The 18,952-nt window shown below is 41.5% G+C and overlaps 1 protein-coding gene and 1 long non-coding RNA gene across 4 annotated transcripts; one reads left to right on the top strand and one right to left on the bottom strand.

Annotated features, from left to right (window-relative positions):
* On the top strand, positions 1-18,517 carry LOC108242031 (rap guanine nucleotide exchange factor 5-like). 3 transcript variants are annotated; one of them, XM_017426606.3, is made up of 18 exons: positions 2-464; positions 4,311-4,450; positions 5,098-5,198; positions 10,090-10,168; positions 10,279-10,423; positions 10,504-10,601; positions 12,809-12,839; positions 14,045-14,123; positions 14,731-14,880; positions 15,656-15,753; positions 16,418-16,540; positions 16,626-16,804; positions 16,960-17,050; positions 17,144-17,194; positions 17,419-17,506; positions 17,600-17,664; positions 17,753-17,807; positions 18,352-18,517. In XM_017426606.3, exons 1-18 carry the CDS (start codon positions 285-287, stop codon positions 18,468-18,470), a joined length of 1,872 nt encoding a protein of 623 aa, XP_017282095.1. In that variant the 5' UTR covers positions 2-284; the 3' UTR covers positions 18,471-18,517. The 3 variants fall into 3 exon arrangements, with proteins under 3 accessions (XP_017282092.1, XP_017282094.1, XP_017282095.1); XM_017426603.3 differs by having other exon boundaries at positions 1-464; positions 17,600-17,807; XM_017426605.3 differs by lacking the exon at positions 18,352-18,517 and having other exon boundaries at positions 1-464; positions 17,753-18,340.
* Positions 5,023-16,966, bottom strand: LOC112450847. Its single transcript, XR_005234227.1, has 4 exons — positions 16,840-16,966; positions 15,637-16,756; positions 14,766-14,869; positions 5,023-5,158 (listed from the first exon to the last, which is right to left on the bottom strand). It is a non-coding gene; the product is annotated as an uncharacterized LOC112450847 (long non-coding RNA).
* Positions 18,518-18,952: the final 435 nt, after the last annotated feature.

Raw genomic sequence — 18,952 nt, 5'->3', positions numbered from 1 at the left:
CTTATTCACTTTTGCTACAGGCAGCCACACAGATTTTTTCCGTTCAGCTGATGGGGTCTCTTTCAAGAGTGGCTTTCTGATGCAAAGCTGAACAGAAACTTGGATTTACTTTGACAGCAGGGACAGAAAACTGCTACTCACCCAGATTACGTTCATACAACAAAAAAACAACTGCGTATGCTGTACACGCACTCATTTCTCTTGCAGTTTCTGTGAGAGTTGTGCGAGCTCATTTAAGAGTGTTTTTGCCTGCTGGGAAGCCAGGACATTGGCAGCAGCTGACCATGTCGTGGGACTGTGGACTCAAGTACATGTTCTCTGTGTCCCCTGCTCTGCAGCAGGGTAACAAGTGCATCCTGCGTGACAAGGAGGAACTGTCCCGGCTAGAAATGGTCCAGAGACTGGCGAAGGACGGCTGGTGTTTCCTGCAAAATCACAGGAAGGGTCCAGAGAGGACAAGAGAGGTGAGAAATACGAGACAAGATGCAATATGTGGTGTTTTCTGCTGCAAGATCATTTCTTGATCTCCTTGCTGTGTTTGTTAATCAAATGCTTGGTAATCTGTTGTCTCTCGTATGTTCCATAATGTCTTTTTTGTTTTTGACAGTGACGTTAAGCAAGAAATAGTTTTCAAACAAACTAACAAAATGGAGTTTAAACTGCTGTAGATAAAAGGCCCCTCTACATAAAAGAAATTATAGTAACACTTCATTTTAAATGCATATCAATAAGCTTAATACATTGAAAATAAAATGCATTTGATGTTTGTAGTATCATTAGGAACATTTAGGATTCAATATTAATCTTAAAGCATCTTAAAGTTGGGTTTGCAGTGTTGTTTCAAAGCATCATTACTAACATCTGTCACTTCTGAAAATGCAAGTGCACACGCTGTACGTTCTCACCAGCATGCCCTCTTTTTCTTTCTATTTTTTTAAACATTACATCACTTGCAAGTTAGCTGCCCAGGAGCCGTCTGATTGGCTGACGCGATGGGCTTCTCCCTTCCTGCCAGCTGTATTTGCCCGCTGAACTATTAAAACAATCGCAGGAAAAGGTGACGTTGGCGGCGGGGGTCCGTGGTGCTCGTACATTGTGTGGTCTCAGGGTGGGTTCCCGTGCGTCAGATCTCTGACCTTTTTCTCCGTAACAAGGCTAGACCGCGCACCTGCGTCAGGAATAACGCCACCACCCGTCTGACTATGATCAAATGTTAGTGACATATATGATGCAACAATCTGTCATATTTTTGTTGTTTTATTTGCATCCATGTTTCATCTTTAAAAGGTAAAACCTATTGAATGTATTATTGTGATCCTAGTGGTAGTCTGAAACATTTGACCTATATTTGACATTATCTAGAAATATTAGTGGACTTTATCTTGTGTTTCTTGCTTGTAAAATGATCCAAAGTGATGCCACAGTGTTGCTACTGTGCTCAGGCTGTATGATGTGACTCATAATAATGTCTGATGTCAGACATGAAAGTGCTTAGAAATCAATTAAATCCCAGCTGGCTGAAAGAGGACAGCTTAATATACATTAAGCTGTACGTTCGTGAAAGTGTTTGATGGCTTTTAGAGCAGAGCGATCATGAACTTTATGCAATCTTCTTTAATCTTAAAATGGAATTTGTCATACATGTAAGGTTATTTTTGTTTCTTTTTTACAATAACCTGGCCAGTTTAGTTTCATGTTTAAATAATTTATTCATTTTATATTTATAGTATCATTGCTTTTTATATTTTATATGTCCAAAAAAAACACAAGTTGTGTTTTCTATGATTATATATCTTCCTTAAAATGTGTGTAAATACTGTACTGTAGACCCAATGTTCAGAATAAACAACTGTTCTGAAAACCTGCATTTAGAGATGCCTTCAAAATGAAAGATTTTAGGAAATGAAACAAAACAAACAAACAAAGTACACAAAAATGAAGCAAAACCCCACACAAGATTTCAGAACAGACCACTTCTTTATCTCTGACTGTTTTTAGTCCAGCAGAGCTTCTAAAATCTTAAAAATTGCTTTCTGAAATTCAGTTTTTGAAAATTGTTCCACTGTTGGAGGATGAAGCACATCTTTATCAGAAGTTTAATTACAAAAACCCACTGATGTACAAATACGTGATGGTGTTCGTCACCTTCTTGCCATTCTGTAGAGCTCACACTATTTCTTAAGAGCAATTAAGACACATTTGCACTCGCAGGTTTCGTTAGGTGTTCAATAACATTTGTTCTGCACCAGCAAGTTAGCTGAAAGTGTCTCTCCAACCAGAGGAATTAATCTGAAACAGGAAAAGAGACAGGGAGGTGCTTGGTTGGTATAACATTGGGCAAAAATCCTGAAGTTATGAGTTTTCTTAGTTCGATATTTTTCACGATGAGAAGACTCCTACAGTCTGAGTGAGCTGAAATCTTTACAAGGCTTGTGAGGGAACTGTGTGGACTGACGCTTCATCTCATTTTAATCATCAACTCAAGAGGCCCATCTGTTCGCTTCTAGTGTTACAACACTGTGCAACACAAACGTTGGCTGAGGCCAGATCATTGATTCGTTGTGACAGGATGACAGGTACACCCTGAGACACTCTGGCTTTACTCTCCAGAACTGCACTTTGATGACTTTGACTAAGGTAGAAGCAAACAGTGGACGTCACAGACTTGATCTGCCGGGAACAACTGTTGTTTGTTTTTTTTCCCACTGGAATCAGGAAGCCAATCAGCATGTTCTTCCTTTCAAACTCTGTTCTTTTTATCAGGGTTTGAATCCTGTGACAATTTCTCCACCCCTTCAGTGCCCTCATTGTAAAGAAAGAAATTAAAGAAATTACCCCTTTTATTAGTTAGTTTTATGTTTTTTTTTTTTTTTTGCACATGCCTTTGTTTTGGTTTATATATGCCCACTGATATGTGTTAATATGCCAGGAAGTCATGCTTAACTGAAGGACCCTGGATCTGTCTCCACAAAACATCATTAGAGCGGCAGCATCCAGCCTGTCAGGCCTTGGCTAATTGCATGAAAGGAGGTGATGCATTGACTGATGGCTGAGGAGTGGAGGAGGGGTTAAACTGATGCAGGATCAGCGTGCGTCCAGCAAAATCCTCATTAGGACCTGCATATTTGATCTGGACTCTGCATTATCGAGCTCTAATGTGGTTAGGAAATCACAACGATCCTTTTTTCTTTCAAATATTAACTTGGACTGCCAAGAGTGAAGCTTTAAGTATAATACACAAAAAAATTACATTATAGGTCATTAGACTGATGCATAGTAATTCATTAACACAATTATTTTTACATCACAAGTTTTTTAAAAAGAATTCTTAACAGCAAGAAAAAACACCCCATGTTTCAAGACAATAAACACCTGATTATGTATTTTCACTTTTGTAAAAAAAGAAGAGATGGTATGGATTTAATAAGCAGTCATTTAACACAAAATTAAAACCTGAAAACAAAGATGTGACAGTCTGTATAATCAATATCACAGAGTAAAAGTGTTCAGGGTTCTTTTTTTTAGTTGTTCTTTTTTTTAATATAAACTTGTGAGATGGGTCTTATTTAAATTTTGTTATGAAAACAATGCTTTTTATGTTTATATAATCAAAATGTATTTGTTCACCGATTCAATGAAATGCTACTAAAAACCCACATTAAAACGAAAATAAAGTTAGTTACTTTATTTATAAAAGACTTTAAAAACATCCACGGCTGCAACAAAGTGATGTACATGTAAAATCAAAGTATATTTAAAACATAAAACAAATAAAAACAGCTAAAACAACAAGACATAAAACAATACAGAAAATAAAACATAAGTAAAATAAACATTTAATTTAAGGTTATTGTAATATACATTATGTTAGGGTTGACCTTTGATTTATTTAGGTTTCAATACAGTACTTTACTTTTATTTATACTGATACTGTGGGAAGTACAACATGACCAAAAGGACCTAAATGTGAAATGAAGTCTAAACTGAACTTCAAACATTATTTCGATGTGCACAAAATAACCAAATGACAGCTTGAAAGAGACCCCCCCCCCGGACACCACCCATAATTTAATTGGTTCTGTGCATAAATCAGCAATTTAAGTATGTGACTCATTTATGTTAATCCCCGAATGGACTCCTGTGATAAGGGCAAAATAATGATTTATGGACGTTCTCTTTCATCTTTGACAGAGTATTATGATGGAAATCAGTGGTGAATTGTGCGAATGAAAGGAGAAATACAAGGGAATCTCCTCAATGACATGCTCTCCCTCCCTCCCTCCCTCTCTCCCCCTGCTCTCCCTCCCCAGCCCCAGAGTGACGAAGCAGTCCGCCTGTGTCTGAGGGAGAGGGGCCACGATGTGCTCGTGCTCCAGAGAGTGTCGTCAGAGCAGCCAGCGCTCGCTGCATCGGCGAGGGGAGGAGGGAGAGACGAGGCGAAGAACAGGAGGTAAGCCTCTCCTCTCCTCCACCCTCCCCTTCTGGATTCCCTCCCTCTCTCTCAGCACTCCTTCCCTCATCATTCTCCTTCTCTGCCTCTGTCGATCACACACTCGCTCAGGCGCAGCTCCGCACACATAAATGACATTAAATACATGGAAGTGAGCAGAATGAGGCTGTGAGGCAGAAATTTCACATTCAAGCAGCTGAAGAGTTTTTTTTTTTTTTTTTAATTGTTGTTGAGAGCAAACCGGGATCTATCATTGTGCTTGGAGGATAGATAGCAGTGAAATACAGGTAGCAGGAGTTGCAGGTGGATGGATGAAAGTGTAAAGGTGTCACTCAGGGACAGCAGAAGCCGGTGTAGAGGTGCAGGAGCTGTTTGAGGATGGGATCATGCCCACAGTCCCTGAACCTGCAGCAGGAGGAGGGCAGGCTGCTGCTGCACGCAGCCTTGGTGGAGCAGGAGGATGACGAGGAGGAGAGCAGCAGCGACAGCACCAGCCGGGCAGAGCCGGTGACCGTGCCCACCTTCGACGTCCCCTACTTCCGCTACATCGACGACGAGGGAACGGAGGGAGAGGAGGAGTGGAGCAGCAGCCGCTCTCTGTCCTCGATTGGGGAGGACTCGTCTTCTGACTCTGTCGTGTCCGACAGGTACGTGGTGGTGTCCGGGACCCCCGAGAAGATCCTGGAGCACTTGCTGAACGACTTGGCGCTGGACGATGACCGAGGGACGACACAGGAGAAAGAGTCAGGTCGGCAATCCTCTTTAATGATTAAAACACCTTTCTGTTCCTCTTAAGCTTATGTTTCATTACCAGCACATGAATGGGCTTTCATTATTTGGTAAAGTGCGACACTACACAATTGTAGCAACATTAAACTAGTGTGGACATACATGTTCATTAAAGTTTTTGTGTTTTTTGAAAGAAAATCGAAAGTGAAAGGGTGAAAGTATCTCGTCACTCTCAGTAATAAGTTAGGACACCAGCACTCTATGGGCAGCATCTCTGAGTTAATCACGTTCTATGAACGATCCAAACTTTCAGCCTGCTTCTTCAAAGCTTCAGCAGAGATAAACACTGCTCCTGTCTCAGGAGCGAGGCTGTAACGGACGGAGCCACACACACTCCAGCCTCACAGCGACGACAAATCAACGCATTTCCTCTCATCCCAGCAGGTACACGATAATGTGCCACTGTTGCCAAGGCAAAGGAGACCCTCCGCTGCTGAAGCTGGAGAGAGAGTTCAATGAGCGACGATGTCTGAGAGCAGCAGCACAGTCAGCTGAGGCGAGGGGGGGGGTAAAGGAGGAGCAGATTTTGTTTTCTCCCAGAGATGGAAGTGTTCTCTTATCGGGATGGTGGCAGGAAAATCACTCACTCGAGATTATTATTCATCACGCAGACTCGAGGAAGGAAATAAATTGAGCTCATTGGAGTGCAAGACTGTTTATTTTGAGATGCTCAAGAGAGTTCTATTTTATATGAAACTGCATGTCTTAATTGCATTTCTTGTGCACCGATTAACATAAAGTCACACCTGAAATATGACAGTGTGCTGTTGATAACCATCATTCGCCCTCAAAGCATCTACCTGTGACTGACTGAGACTAAAGGAGTTGTGTAAAGCAGCCGATCTGCACTCAGTAACGTTTAATAATAATAATGACTCCCGCTGGCCTTGGTTGTGTTTGCTTCTGGGGGTTCTGCGGAAAGGTTCTGAAGGATTTTTTTCTCTCATTGTAGATATCTCTTTAAACGGCTTCACAGAGTTGACCTCTGACCAGATTGATGAGTCAACAATTGTTTCTCAGAGGGCCCCTTTGACTGGAGGGCCACACACCCAATTTACATTAGGCCCTTTAAATCACCAGCATCTGTCAAATAAAAACATGACATTACCATTAAGGTTTGCTTTTCTGAACATATTTTAATTGTGTTGTAAGTGTTATTTTGCAGTGGTGCAGCAAAGGTGGCGTACATGAATAAACTATAATAGTCCTTTAGCAGAGTAAACATGCTGCTTGTGAACTAAGACTCATGAGAGTTAATGTAATCGTTAACTCTTATAAGTAACATTTAGAGTCATATTTTGCCCTGTTTTAGAATCATTCATTTTAGTCTCTTTCTTTCACAGCAAACTTAAATACTCTATTTATTTCAAGCAGTTCAGTTCTTTTAGTTTTGAAGTAGTATAACAGCAGTATAGATACTTTAATTTTTTCTCAAGATTGCTTGATAAAGTCCTCGTTGTCATTAATTAATTTCATTTTGTTTGCTTTTTCGTTTCTGTGCCCTCGGGCTGTATTTTGTGTTACAGTAAAAACTATTCCTAGGAACGCTGTTTTATATTCTCTTTACATCACCTTCAGTTTCACAATACACTATTATCATGGCAGAAATATTATCATATTCCTGCTGAAAGGGCCACAGGCCACGCAAGAAGTGCTACAACTAGCTGCTGCTGCTTGCATTTGCAAATACCTGTAGAATTCTACGTAGATAACCATGTAATGTTGAACTGCTGATGATCTAAAACTGTCACAGCACACAGTTCAGATCTGCTGAACCCCATTTCAACAGATCCGAACTGTCGCTTTAAAACAGACAGATTTTAACAGCATTTACTTGAATCACAGCACACACGAAGACATGTTGACCTCATTACTGTAGCTCTTGATTTTATGGCACACATCATTATAAATGCAGAGGAACTTTACGTCTTCCTGCTGGAGATGACACTTTTCTGAAAGCACCACAGGCACGTTTGCGGCAAAAGGCAAAATGTGAACCGCAGCTGTGGCGTGCTAGTTTTTCCTTTGCATTCACAAATGTTCAGTGTTGCAGTTTTTCCTGTGCCCAATCTCAAGTGCAGCTATTGATTCTTTCTCTGCACAAATCGCAGCGCACGCTGCCAGCCCTGAAAAACACGTAATGTGACATTTGTGCTCCTAACGAGGGGATGTTCAAGTTATTTCCCTAAAGCACCGTGTCGGCAGATTACAATGGCTATTTACAGAGGCAAGCACGTCGCGTTAAGTGAATAAATACCAAGTTCAGCTCTATAAATGCTGAGACGAAGGCTTTTGATGGATATTGAGAAAACAGGCGACTCATTTCGGTGCTTATTTTAAATGCTGTATTGATCGGTGCTAAAAAGGACTGGCAAGTCGACGGACAGATTGACTGATTTCACAGCACACCAAGAAGGGAAACTCAGCTGAATCAATTCTGCAATTTCTTTGAAACGGAAGGGGAATTCGTTTAGATTTGTTTGCCGGAAATCAAAGCCACCTGGGACAAAGAACTTAGAGTCCATTTGTGAAATTTTAAATTGAACTTCTCTCATAAAAAACATCCCCAGAATCATAGAAGTGTCACCAATCAGCCAGAGAGACTGCTGAAGTTTATTTATGCAAAGCATTTCATGCTTGAATGAGCTCGGGCTGATGAGACAAACACATCTCCTACTGCTCGACTGCTGTGTAACTGTTAAAGATTCGTGAATACAACTTCAGGTGGTAGAATTAAATATTTACTCTGTTTTCCAGCTTTAAAAACCCTTTGCAAACTGCACCGCCTTGGGGAGCAGTGAGGCTTTTACTCGTGAGAAAGTGTTCCAGTTTAGATGGCTTGGAGACAACACACAACCGCAGAAGCACATGTGATTGCGCTAAAGATGCTGCAGGGCCTCCTGTTCCCGTTTTCAGGCTCCCTGTGAAACGTGTGGAGCTGCGTTCGACATGCGGATGCTGCATGTGTACAAGCGAGTGGCCTCTCATAATCAGGGAGTGATATATCCACAGCTGCTCTGAACGGATTAACATAATGATGTCAGGGAGGCTGGTGGACCAGAACGCACACAAAAGGCCTGGGGAAGCCAGTGTGAAATTAAAAGAATGAATTTACAATCCTGGGTGCACGGCACACGTGCAGAAAGGGTTCGGAGAGGAGGCGAGTGCAAATGGAATTTGTCAAGCCTTTTCTGCATCATATCCACAAGTTGATCTATGTTTTGTTTTTTTTTGTTGTTGTTGTTCCGCTTTTATGATTTAATCATCTGTGATTTGGACTTACATTGTCAATGTTGTATAAATAACTTATGCCATTCTAGATTTTCTGTAGGATCTAACTTGTAAAGGACTTTTTTTTATTATTATTATTCCAGTAAACACATTTAACCTGTAATAAACTTGCCAGTGAAGAATGGTGCTTTATTTCATATTGGGTAGGGTGCATTTGTGGACGTGCTTTAACTCATGGCCTTATGACAGGCGTTTTTCTGCGTATAACCTTGAGAATGTCTCGTAAAATGATACACTGGCAGACAAATCAGCACCTAAACACATCCGGATGATATCAGGGCGTTTCAGAATGAGATAATAACAAAAACACTGGTCAGAGGGAATCATCTGACATATTGCCTTATCTCCGCTGATGCAGCCTGCAGTAGCCGGTGGGTGAGACTGGAGATTATGTCAGTAAAAGGCTCGCCTGAACTTGCCTGAGCCAAATGAATTTGAAGACTCCTCTTTTTTTTATATATATATAGACTGACCAAAAACGGTTATATTCCACTGACGTCTCTCATGGTGTTTCCCTCTGAGACGTCCCCTGATCAGTGCTTAAGTGATATTTGACAGTAAAGAATGAGCTCTCCTGCCCGTGGTATGAAGATGGAACACGAGAAGCTAAAGATGTACGATTCATCGGCGCAGCGCTATTGTAGGTGCAGTTCACAAGAAATTAATCACGCAGCTGTCGAGGTCAGAAGTGTTCCTGCCTTTTCAGCATCCTGCAGCGTTAATGAGGTTGTGCTTGTGCACAATTTAAGCCCTCTCTCTTTTTTTTCTTTCTGTAGAGAGCTGTTTATTTTAAGAAAGGGGAACTTTTTCTGAAGCTATACAGTACTGTGCAAAAATCTTGACTCTCATTGCTTTAATCTTTCCTTTCAAGCAGCCAGAGTTTCTCGTGATCATGTGAAGTGACGTCGATCAATACCTCTTCAGGCTTTCTGAAGGTGTCGTAAAGTTATTCTCTGGACTGACTCCTTTTTAGCCCATTACAGGTTTATTTTCAGAGGGTTTTGTTCATTATGGCTCTTTGTTCTGATTTGTGAATCACTGAGTTTTCAAACTCTAATGATAAACAAGAGTTTTGTCGACACATAGCCGACAACTTAGCAAAAAAAAACATTTTAATGGAATCTTTAGGCACTTTTTTACCAGCAGCATGTCACAAAGATACAGTCTGTTCCAGTTTATGTAGCTGAATTTATGAAACAAACCAAAAACAACCAAATTTGACAGAAACAATGCTATTTTAGCATCAACAAGGTGATTCCCAAAGAGCCAACCCTTGACTTTCAGTAGATGATTAACTGAAACGCGTACACAAAATAAGCCGACGTGGTCAGGTGGAAGGACTGATCAGGAAAAAGGCTGAAAAAGCAGCTTAAGTTCAAAGAGAAGCTGGGAAAGCCCTTCAGAAACACAGGAGAGCTATTGACCAGGACTTACAGGAAGGTTTGGCTGCTTGAAGCAGAGTTTTTAAAACCAGGGGCGGTTCGAGGCTTGTGCACAGCTTCGTATCACTCTGATAAATACACATTTCTCCATTATTAATAATGTCTGTCTCTGTGCAGATACACCTCTGGATGACTTTCTGCTAACCTACCCAGTGTTCATGTCAACCAGTGATTTATGTCAAGCTCTTCTGGGACAATATCCTTTCAAACAAGTGTTTAGTTTTTTTTTTTAATCACAAGTAAAGACTTTTTTTTCTTTACATTTCATTTAATGCATTCTATAATAAATCCTTAACCAAACCCCACTTATTGCTCCAAGCGGCACAGAGGGAAGGAGGACCTGAAGGAGGCTCTGGAAAGGAAACAGAAGGTCCTGCACCTGGTGTCGCAGTGGATGTCCCTCTGCAGAGACTTCCTGAGGGAAGACGAGCGCGTCAAGTTCTTCCTGAAGGTGAGGAACACTGCTCACGTGGTCGAAGCGACGGTCGAGAGGTGAAGCGGATGGTGGCGTTAACAGACGTGTGCTTCCAGGCTTTGTACCGCCACGTTTACGACGATCTTTACGAGCACCCGGCCCTCGAGAGGGAAGTACGGGCGCTGCAGAAACTCTACCAGCTGCACTGCAGACAGTAAGTTACCGCCGTCTGACTTTATATTTTACGTTACATGTTTTCACTGAGCGATGGACAGATACAGAAATCCAAAAGGCACATTTCTCTTACAATTACCCAGTGAGAATGGCGACCGTTAGCGTTCTGAAAGAAACTTTCCAAGTACAAAGAAAGACTTCTTCTCTGCAGGCATCTTCTTTTTTTTAACTATTCATCAATGAATCCATTCAGAAAGAGAAAAGTAATTGCTGTTCTCTGGGGTGTTATGCTCCAAAATATGAAGGTCAGTAAGCTCTTTATCTTGAATCTAAAGAAACCAAAGAAGAAGAAAAAAAAGCAGGACTTTTGGCTGTTAACAACAAGCTGTCAGAAATGTTTCCCACATCATATGTGGGAAAAGGAATTCTATAAACAAGGAGTGAGCGCAGATTCTTTGCTTCACTTTGCTGCCGGCAAATTGTGCAAAAAACCCGATAACGTGCATCACTAACTAAATCAGAGCTCTCCAACGTGGTCCCTTTTTATATAGCATTACTAACTGCACCCTCAGGACTTTAGACTTCAATGTATAGTTTAAAATTTGACACAAAGTCACAGCTGTCACTGCAATTTCGCAGTATCAGCAGGCAGACTTGACAGGTTTTTTTTATCAGAGTGTCATTCCTATTAATCATTTATAGCAGGAAAAAAAGTGTGTACTGCTCCTCAGCATGTCCAGCAGAGGCTTTTTGGGAAGTAAGGACAGTTCATCAGGCAACAGAAGACAGAAGATATAAAATGATACAACACAATATGATGTAATACAGTACACTTTTCATAATGACTCACCATATCAATAGTTTAAGGAAAATAAATACTCTGTGCTGAGTAGTTATAAAAAATAAGGGCTCCTGGGTTTAAATGTTCTACTTGGTATTCACTGCAGACAACAAAGTGCAGATAATTAAAAAAAACTTTATTTATTCCTTATACAGATGAGTAGAATATATAATAGTGCAGTTTATGTATATGTGTTCATGCATTCATGCATACTGTACTCACCTGGTATTTATAATCTTGGAAACGTATGAATTGTTCACAGTGTGACTTCCATACGCTGAAGCATTAATTTAAATGATATACAGTAAGTATTTCTTGAAACGCTGCATGCTGTCGGATTTAGCTCACAGATTTGCAACGTTGTCCTGTTGTTTCGTTGTTAAAACTGAGTCTTTCTCAGACACAGTTTAGGTTCAGTAAGACCTGGGGTTACAATGCCTTTTGACATTAAAGACTAAACGAATCCTGACTCAACCTGACCGTTACCCCCCACCCCCCACCTCCCTGAGCTTCTCCCTCCGAGGATGCTCCGAAGCTGCCGCCCGCTTCAAACCAGTGCAGATAATTCAGTCTCACTCTGCTGCTGATGTCTGACTGCGCCCTTTTCGTGTTTACATCCAGGAAGGGAAACCCCCGACGCCCTCCTCCGCGTTAGACCAGCGGACTGTGGGGGTGTGTGGGTGGTACTGACTGACACGCTTTTGAATTTATGAGCTTTTCACATCAGTCCCATCTCAGAGGAGGAGGACAAGGTTGACTGCTCTGTGGCAATCTGCTTCTGAGTGAAAAGGTGTCATTTTTTTTATGGACGAAGGCCTGCTGTCAGCTTCCATCTGGCGTTTGTGCAAATTGAATCTGGAGCCTTCGATTCTGAGACGGCGGGAACAAAACTCTATTTGTTTCGGTGCGACATTAGAACTCTGTCTGAGCTCGTCTGTATACAGCCACCATGACTACACCTTTTTTCTTTTTTAGGAGTAAAAGAGAGAGTTATAGCTAACACGGCCTTTATTTGACATGACAGAAGGAGTCAGGTTTTTCATTAGTGCAGGCCTACTGCTGGCTGCCGAGAAGGGCTCCCTCAGGGCGCCGCTTTGTGCCAACATGCCTATTGTGATGCAGAGTCCGGCGAAAGCTGCGGGATGATAAAAGGCACATCCTGCTATCAGGACTAACCGCTGAAAACAGGCTGATTAACTGAAGGCATCAAACGGAAATGCCTAAAATCTACTGAACACTCAAATCTCTCCTGGACAAAGACGTTTGTGGACAACATAAATATTTTCCTTTTACACAGATTATAGACTGTATGAAAGGTTAAAGTGCCGTCAGCAGATCAGCGACTGTTTTTGTTCATCTGGAAGCTCAAACTGTTGCATTTCACAGTTTCCCTCTTTCTTTTTCAGTCCAGTGGTTGACGATTCTCCTCACAGAAGCGTAAGTGAGAATGTCAGTTTTATCTCTCTTTGATAAGTCCTAAATGGTCACTGACATGCAGATCTTATAAATATCTTTAATTTGCAACTAACAGATCATTATATCAGAGTTTTCTCTGGATGACATCCTAATTAATGCAACATCAACTATGATCCTAATAAGAATTGCTCAGTCCAGGCCTGATAAGGTAGTGATACAACTACAACAGTATTTCACCCTCAATAACACGTTAGCAAACTGGCAATTACTGTGTAACTAATAGAGACCAAATTACTATAAAATAGCTCTTTCCTACTTAGAACCTTTTCCCCTGAAGTTTATCCCTTTAGAGGTGTGAAGCACAAACAAAGACTGTCCCACGCCCTTGTTGACCAGTTATTGAAATGCTTGTTGTAAATGAAATAATAAGGAGGTTATTTCAACTTTTTTATGACTCTCGGCTTAATTCGCAGGATGAGAACAGAACCTGTGGATTTTAATCCACTCATTATTTTCATTCGCAGCAGCTCTGCGCTAAAAACTGGCTTCAAAAAGTGTATAAAGACGATGCAAACTCAGAAGCTACAGAGGTTAATAGGTGTCAAACTACTAATAGTTATGAGCCAGAATGGGACACAGGTTTTGAGTTGGATCAGAAATGTTTGGCCACTTACAGCACTTCTAGTTAAATGATTTGATTGGTGTTTTTTTAAGAATAGACTATAATTATGATGTGTTTTATAAAGCAGGAAAAACTTTTTTTTTTGTTGTTGCTGCGTAAAGGATGCTAACCACTGCTCCACCATGCCATCCTTATTAAGATCATAATTAGTAAACAAAATCTAATTTGCTAATTTTTTTTTTCTTAAAGAGAAACCTCCTAACGGTGTGTTACAAGGATCACTAAAAACTAAAAATTGCAATAAAAGATTATTATTATTAAATTGATGAATTGATGAAAATAATTCAGGCCTAATTAGCTGTTTTATAATATTTTTTAGTACTAACTAAGCAACTAGTTGAGTTTTTTTTCCCCATAATATTAAGTGTTGCCAAATCATTTTATTCTTATTTGTTAAGCAGTTGTCTGACCTCTGCCACACGTCTGGTGTTCAGGTCATCGTTCTCACGTTTCCTCCTGAAGTCATTGTTCGGATGTTCAGACTGAAACCCCGAGGGGTCTGAATGAAAGTGAGTCAAACTCCACGTATTTTCTCCTTTTTTAGAGCAAAGCCCTTTCCCACCAGTTGAGCTTTAAAGAGAACGAGCTGAGGTCCAGAAGCACTCCGAGGGAAACCAAGGAAGGTAAGCCACCGAACACAAAGCTACTCACACATTCCTCCCATCGTACGTTATTTCCAAAGTAAAATGAAAGGAGACTTCAGTCTGAACTGGAAAACAATGGTGAATGTGTGTGTGTGTGTGTGTGTGGGGGGGGGGGGGGGGGGGGCTTTCCAGGGAATGATTGAGTTGTTTGGAAAGGCAGGTTCCTGATTTACTGAACGACCTATGTTTTTTTTTATTTTTCTTCATAGTCATAGAGTCAGTTTGTGCTTCTGTTAATTTATCCGAATTGTGACAAGTGGCGCCGGACAGATTGAGTCGCTGACTCCTAAGATTCAATTAGCTACGACAATCATGTGTCCAGCTGTCATAAATAACATGTAGCTTGCATTTAATGCTGAAAAATCAAACCTCTAGCTTGAAGTAAAGAGCGGTAAACTTGATGTTGCACCTTAATAAACAAAAAACATGTAATGTAAGTGAGATTTGAAGGTATATTTTGACCGTTCAGGACAAAAACCTGGGCTTGTTCTGCTTTTGCTGGTCAGATCAGTCAGCAGGATGATGGACGCTCGGGGCCACTCCTGCTTCTGTCCAACCTAATTAAACACCACTTTGTTCCTTTCAGTTCTGTGTCGTGTGTACATCAGCATGGACTCGTACCTGAGTGTGAAGGTGGACAGTGAGGCCGTAGCCCAGGAGCTGCTGCAGGCGGTGGCTGAAAGGATGGATGTCCCTCAGGCAGAACTCATACTCGTGGCCGTCACCTATCCCGGAGGTAAACACTGATCAGCTGCAGCTCGTATAAACCGCCATACTGCAGCTCTTTTTACGGTTGTTAGACGATGTGGAGAAACAGCACGACAGCAATGTTTGGAGTCTTTATACTTCATGTAACTTACAGATCCCAGTACAGCCTTTTAAGCGTCTTCCTGTCTAAGGTTGGTTATTGAGCCCATATGTGACCCGTGCAGCAAAATGAGCCACAATGAGTTTTCTTAGTATTGAGTTAATATTATTTTCCAAATCTCCACCTTAAAAGCTTCAAAATGGTACATAATTTGTTGACATTTGGCGATTTATCACCTGGCAATAAGCTATGATGCCAAACATTAAATGAAAGGATTTCCCAGTCCTACGGCAGCAGGCAAAGAGAACTGGTCAATTTCAACAGAAAATAAAAGAATCATTTCTGTAAGAAAACTTAAAGATCACGTGCTACGTTAGTTTCTGGGATCATTAGACTCTCTCTTTATGGATTCATTTTTCTGCCAATCTCAATGACAACAGAAGCCAGTGTTTCACGTTCCTTTGCGCTGCAGCCCGGGCTCATTACGAGTCATTTTGCAGCACGGCTCACATTTATTCAACAGACCGAAATGTTTCCTGAATTCAAAGGAAGAAACGTTGCCGTTCAGGGTCTGTTATCAGTGACTGGTTTCCTCTGAGCAGAGCAGAGACTTATCTCCAACCGCTGATAGATGCTCACAGGCTACCTGACAGGTTTTTAATGGAGTTCTGCTATTTGTGATACCTTCTTGCTTTCTCTGCAGGTCGACTCCTCCTGCAGCCCGAGGACAGAGTTTTCTCCCATTCCTTGCGGTCTGTAGGGAGGCTTCACGTCTGCAGGAAGGACCTCGGTGAAGTCTTGGTAGGAGCGCCGTCAGTTTGTTTTTTTTTCCCGGACAGAATTAGCAGTGTCAAATCCTGGAATTGAATAAGTCAGAGGACCCCACTTTACTTTATTCTAAAATTCAGAAAGAGACATAAAATGAAAAGAAGGTAAAATATCATAAAGAGCAAGAAGAGTGGTTACAAAGGGGCAGAAAAAGATTACAAAGATTATCTAAATGCTCACAAAAAACAAAAACAAGACATAAAAGATTCATCAAGACATTAAAAAAAACTGAATGAAAATGAACAATGTGAAACAGAAACCGTGGCAAAATATGTAAAAAAAAACCCACTAATTACTAAACTTCAGCACAACAGAGAGCAAATCAAAACCAGCATAAACCAAACAAAGATGGAGACACAGAATAATGAGATCTTTTAGGTTGTTTGTCAAGTTGAATTTGAGGCTTTCTACACATTTATATTAGGCTCAAGTGGTTTTCAGGGAACCATCACAGAAAAGCTGGAAATCAGTTTGATTAATGACATTTGAATTATTTGAAGATTTTTTAGGGAGGTGGTGAGCTTTTTAAAAGCTTCTGCCAACACTGAAATTTGTTTTGTGTGTGTGCATCTTTACATTTGTCTTTGTGACACAAAGTTAAAAGAAGAAGCTGATTTAGTCGGTTTTCCTCTCACAGAACCCGCACTCAGACAACTCCGAGCTGCAGCAGAGGACGGCCCGTATGCTGAGTTTAACCACGTGGGATGTCGCCGTGGCGCTCTCCAGCTTCGACTGGACCGTTTTTACCTCCATGCACGAGGTTCCCCTCAGTCTGAACGCTTCAGCCCTCTTTAAATCTCATCCTTATGTCTAGAACCTCTGCTCCTCTTGTGTTGTTTTTGCAGCAGGAGCTGGTGTACTTCACGTTCAGCCGACACGTCCGCGGCGACCACACCACGGCGCTGGAGCTGCTGCTGCAGCGCTGCAACGAGGTGCAGCTGTGGGTGATGACGGAGGTGCTGCTCTGCCCGACGCTCTGCAAGAGAGTCCAGCTCATCAAGAAGTTCATCAAGATTGCAGCTCAGTCAGTAGCTTTGTTCACTGCCATAACACACTCACTGATTGGCATCGTGCTGTTCTCCCACCGACTCCTCACGTCGTTGTAGTTTACAAAGAGGGCTGCAGGCTCCCTCTAGTGGCAACACAGTAACGTGCATCTGCTTCTTTGGTCTGTTCCAGCTGTAAAGCACAAAGGAACCTCAACAGCTTCTTTGCCATCATTATGGGCCTGAACGCTGCAGCTATTAGTCGCCTCAGTCAGACGTGGGAGGTTGGATATTCTTTTTTCTTTCTTGTAATATTCCCTTTATGATGCTATTACATTGCAACCGTTTGATTTTTGTTTTACTTTTTTTTTCTGCAGAAGATTCCTGGGAAGTTTAAAAAGCTGTTTTCAGAGCTGGAGACAGTCACAGTAAGTGCACAATCAGTGATAACAAAATAACAGCTAATGTGATGAACATATCCATTAATCCTCACTGCAGCAGGGAATAAAGTACAAACAAACAGATGGTCTGCATTTCATAAGAATATGTCGAAAAACCAGGAGGTTTATCTTCCCTTCTAACGCAGCCTGCATGCACAGACACACACTTCCATCTCTGGAGGATCACACTCATTTTGAATATTTCTTCACAGGATCCTTCACTGAACCACAAGGCCTACAGGGACTCCTTCAAGAAGATGAAGGCTCCAAAGATTCCCTTTCTTCCTCTGCTGCTGAAAGGTTTCCTCACTATTCTGCTACTTAATTGCCCAACGACGCCAAGAAATACTTACTTGAAATGCTCCTGTTAACAAAAATGTTTATCTGTTGTAGATATTACATTTATTCACGAAGGCAACAAAACGTTTCATGATAACCTGGTCAATTTTGAGAAGCTGGTAAGAGTTTTGTGTGTTTCATGGCGCAGAAAACGTGTAGGAATGCTAAATTTGAACCTTTTAATGACTGTCTTCTTTTTGTCTCCAGCACATGATAGCAGACATGGCGCGGCTCATCAGGCAGTGTCAGAAAGATCCCGTGGGTCAGTGTTTGAATAAGTTATGGCCGATGTTAGAATGTGTTCCGGTGCACATTGTGACGTTAACCATCTATAGTCTCTGTTCCAATCCAAATTTACCTGATATCCTCAAACTTTTAATATGTTGAAGTTGCCTCTAAGAAGTACATCCTCACATCATTCAAGGTTTATAAATGTCAATGTGCACCATAAGCTTTCTCAGCACTCAAACATCTAATTCCTTAATGAACCACCCAAAACTGACCTGTTGTAGGACACAAAACTAAATTTTCTAAAGGTGAGGTATGTATAAAAGTGCTCCAATGAGTTTGGAGGAACGTATCAGCTTTACGGTGAATGTGTTTTTTGAGTACGGATTTCTAATTTTACAATGTGGCCCTGAACACAGCTTGTTTTGGTTTGTGATCACATGAGCAGTGAGTGATTGTCTTTTTAGCCGTGATTAGCCAAAACAAAATTGGTTATTAAAAAAGGCAAGAATTAGTTTGGAATTGGAGGAGTTTGGATTCTGCTGACACAGCTTTATAATGTCATGTTTTCTCTCCAGGAAGTGGAATCACCCAGAAAAGCAGCTCAGAGGTTCGAGCGTACATCGATTACCTTCACGTCATCGACAATCAGCAAACTCTGTTTGAGCTGTCGCACAGGCTGGAGCCTCGTGCTTAAAAAAAAAAAAGGAAAAAAAGACCTTATTTTCTGCTCTTCCCACTCTGTCAAAATGCCAAGGATCAGCCTGTCCCCGGGCGTATCCCTGCTGAACACGAGATGGAGCCTTTCAATCAGGGTGGCCGTCCCCAGGGACATCAACAAGCTGTAAAAGACACATCTTAGGAAGACAGTAGAAGATGTTTGCATAGATCCGCAGCACGTCGGCTGAGAGCAGGCTCAGCCGACCAACAGCTTCGCTGCAAAGCCTGCGGCTCAACTGCAGCAGCAGCAGAAGCCTCGAGCCACATTTATCAGCACATCTCCATCTGTGGGCCCAAAGCTGCTGCTGCTGCTGCTGCTGCTGCTCCTTTCCTCTCCCACAGATGGCAGCCGTTCCCCAGGATAAAGCTGCTCTGGCAGCGACGTTCGGCAACAAACAGCTCCTCTTTGTAGAAGATGAGCTTCCTGCAAAACACAGTTTACAGCGAGAAAACAAAAAA

The sequence above is a fragment of the Kryptolebias marmoratus genome, linkage group LG16 (genome assembly GCF_001649575.2).
Source record: "Kryptolebias marmoratus isolate JLee-2015 linkage group LG16, ASM164957v2, whole genome shotgun sequence".
Classification (NCBI taxonomy): Eukaryota; Metazoa; Chordata; class Actinopteri; order Cyprinodontiformes; family Rivulidae; genus Kryptolebias; species Kryptolebias marmoratus.
This window is presented reverse-complemented; position numbering and strand designations above follow the sequence as displayed.

Bases quoted from the DNA above. Each gene is read 5' to 3' on its own strand.
- LOC108242031 (XM_017426603.3), top strand. From the start codon at position 285: ATGTCGTGGGACTGTGGACTCAAGTACATGTTCTCTGTGTCCCCTGCT. The intron at 10,424-10,503 runs GTGAGGAACACT...GTGTGCTTCCAG, and splicing joins GCGTCAAGTTCTTCCTGAAG to GCTTTGTACCGCCACGTTTA. The intron at 15,754-16,417 runs GTAGGAGCGCCG...TTCCTCTCACAG, and splicing joins AGGACCTCGGTGAAGTCTTG to AACCCGCACTCAGACAACTC.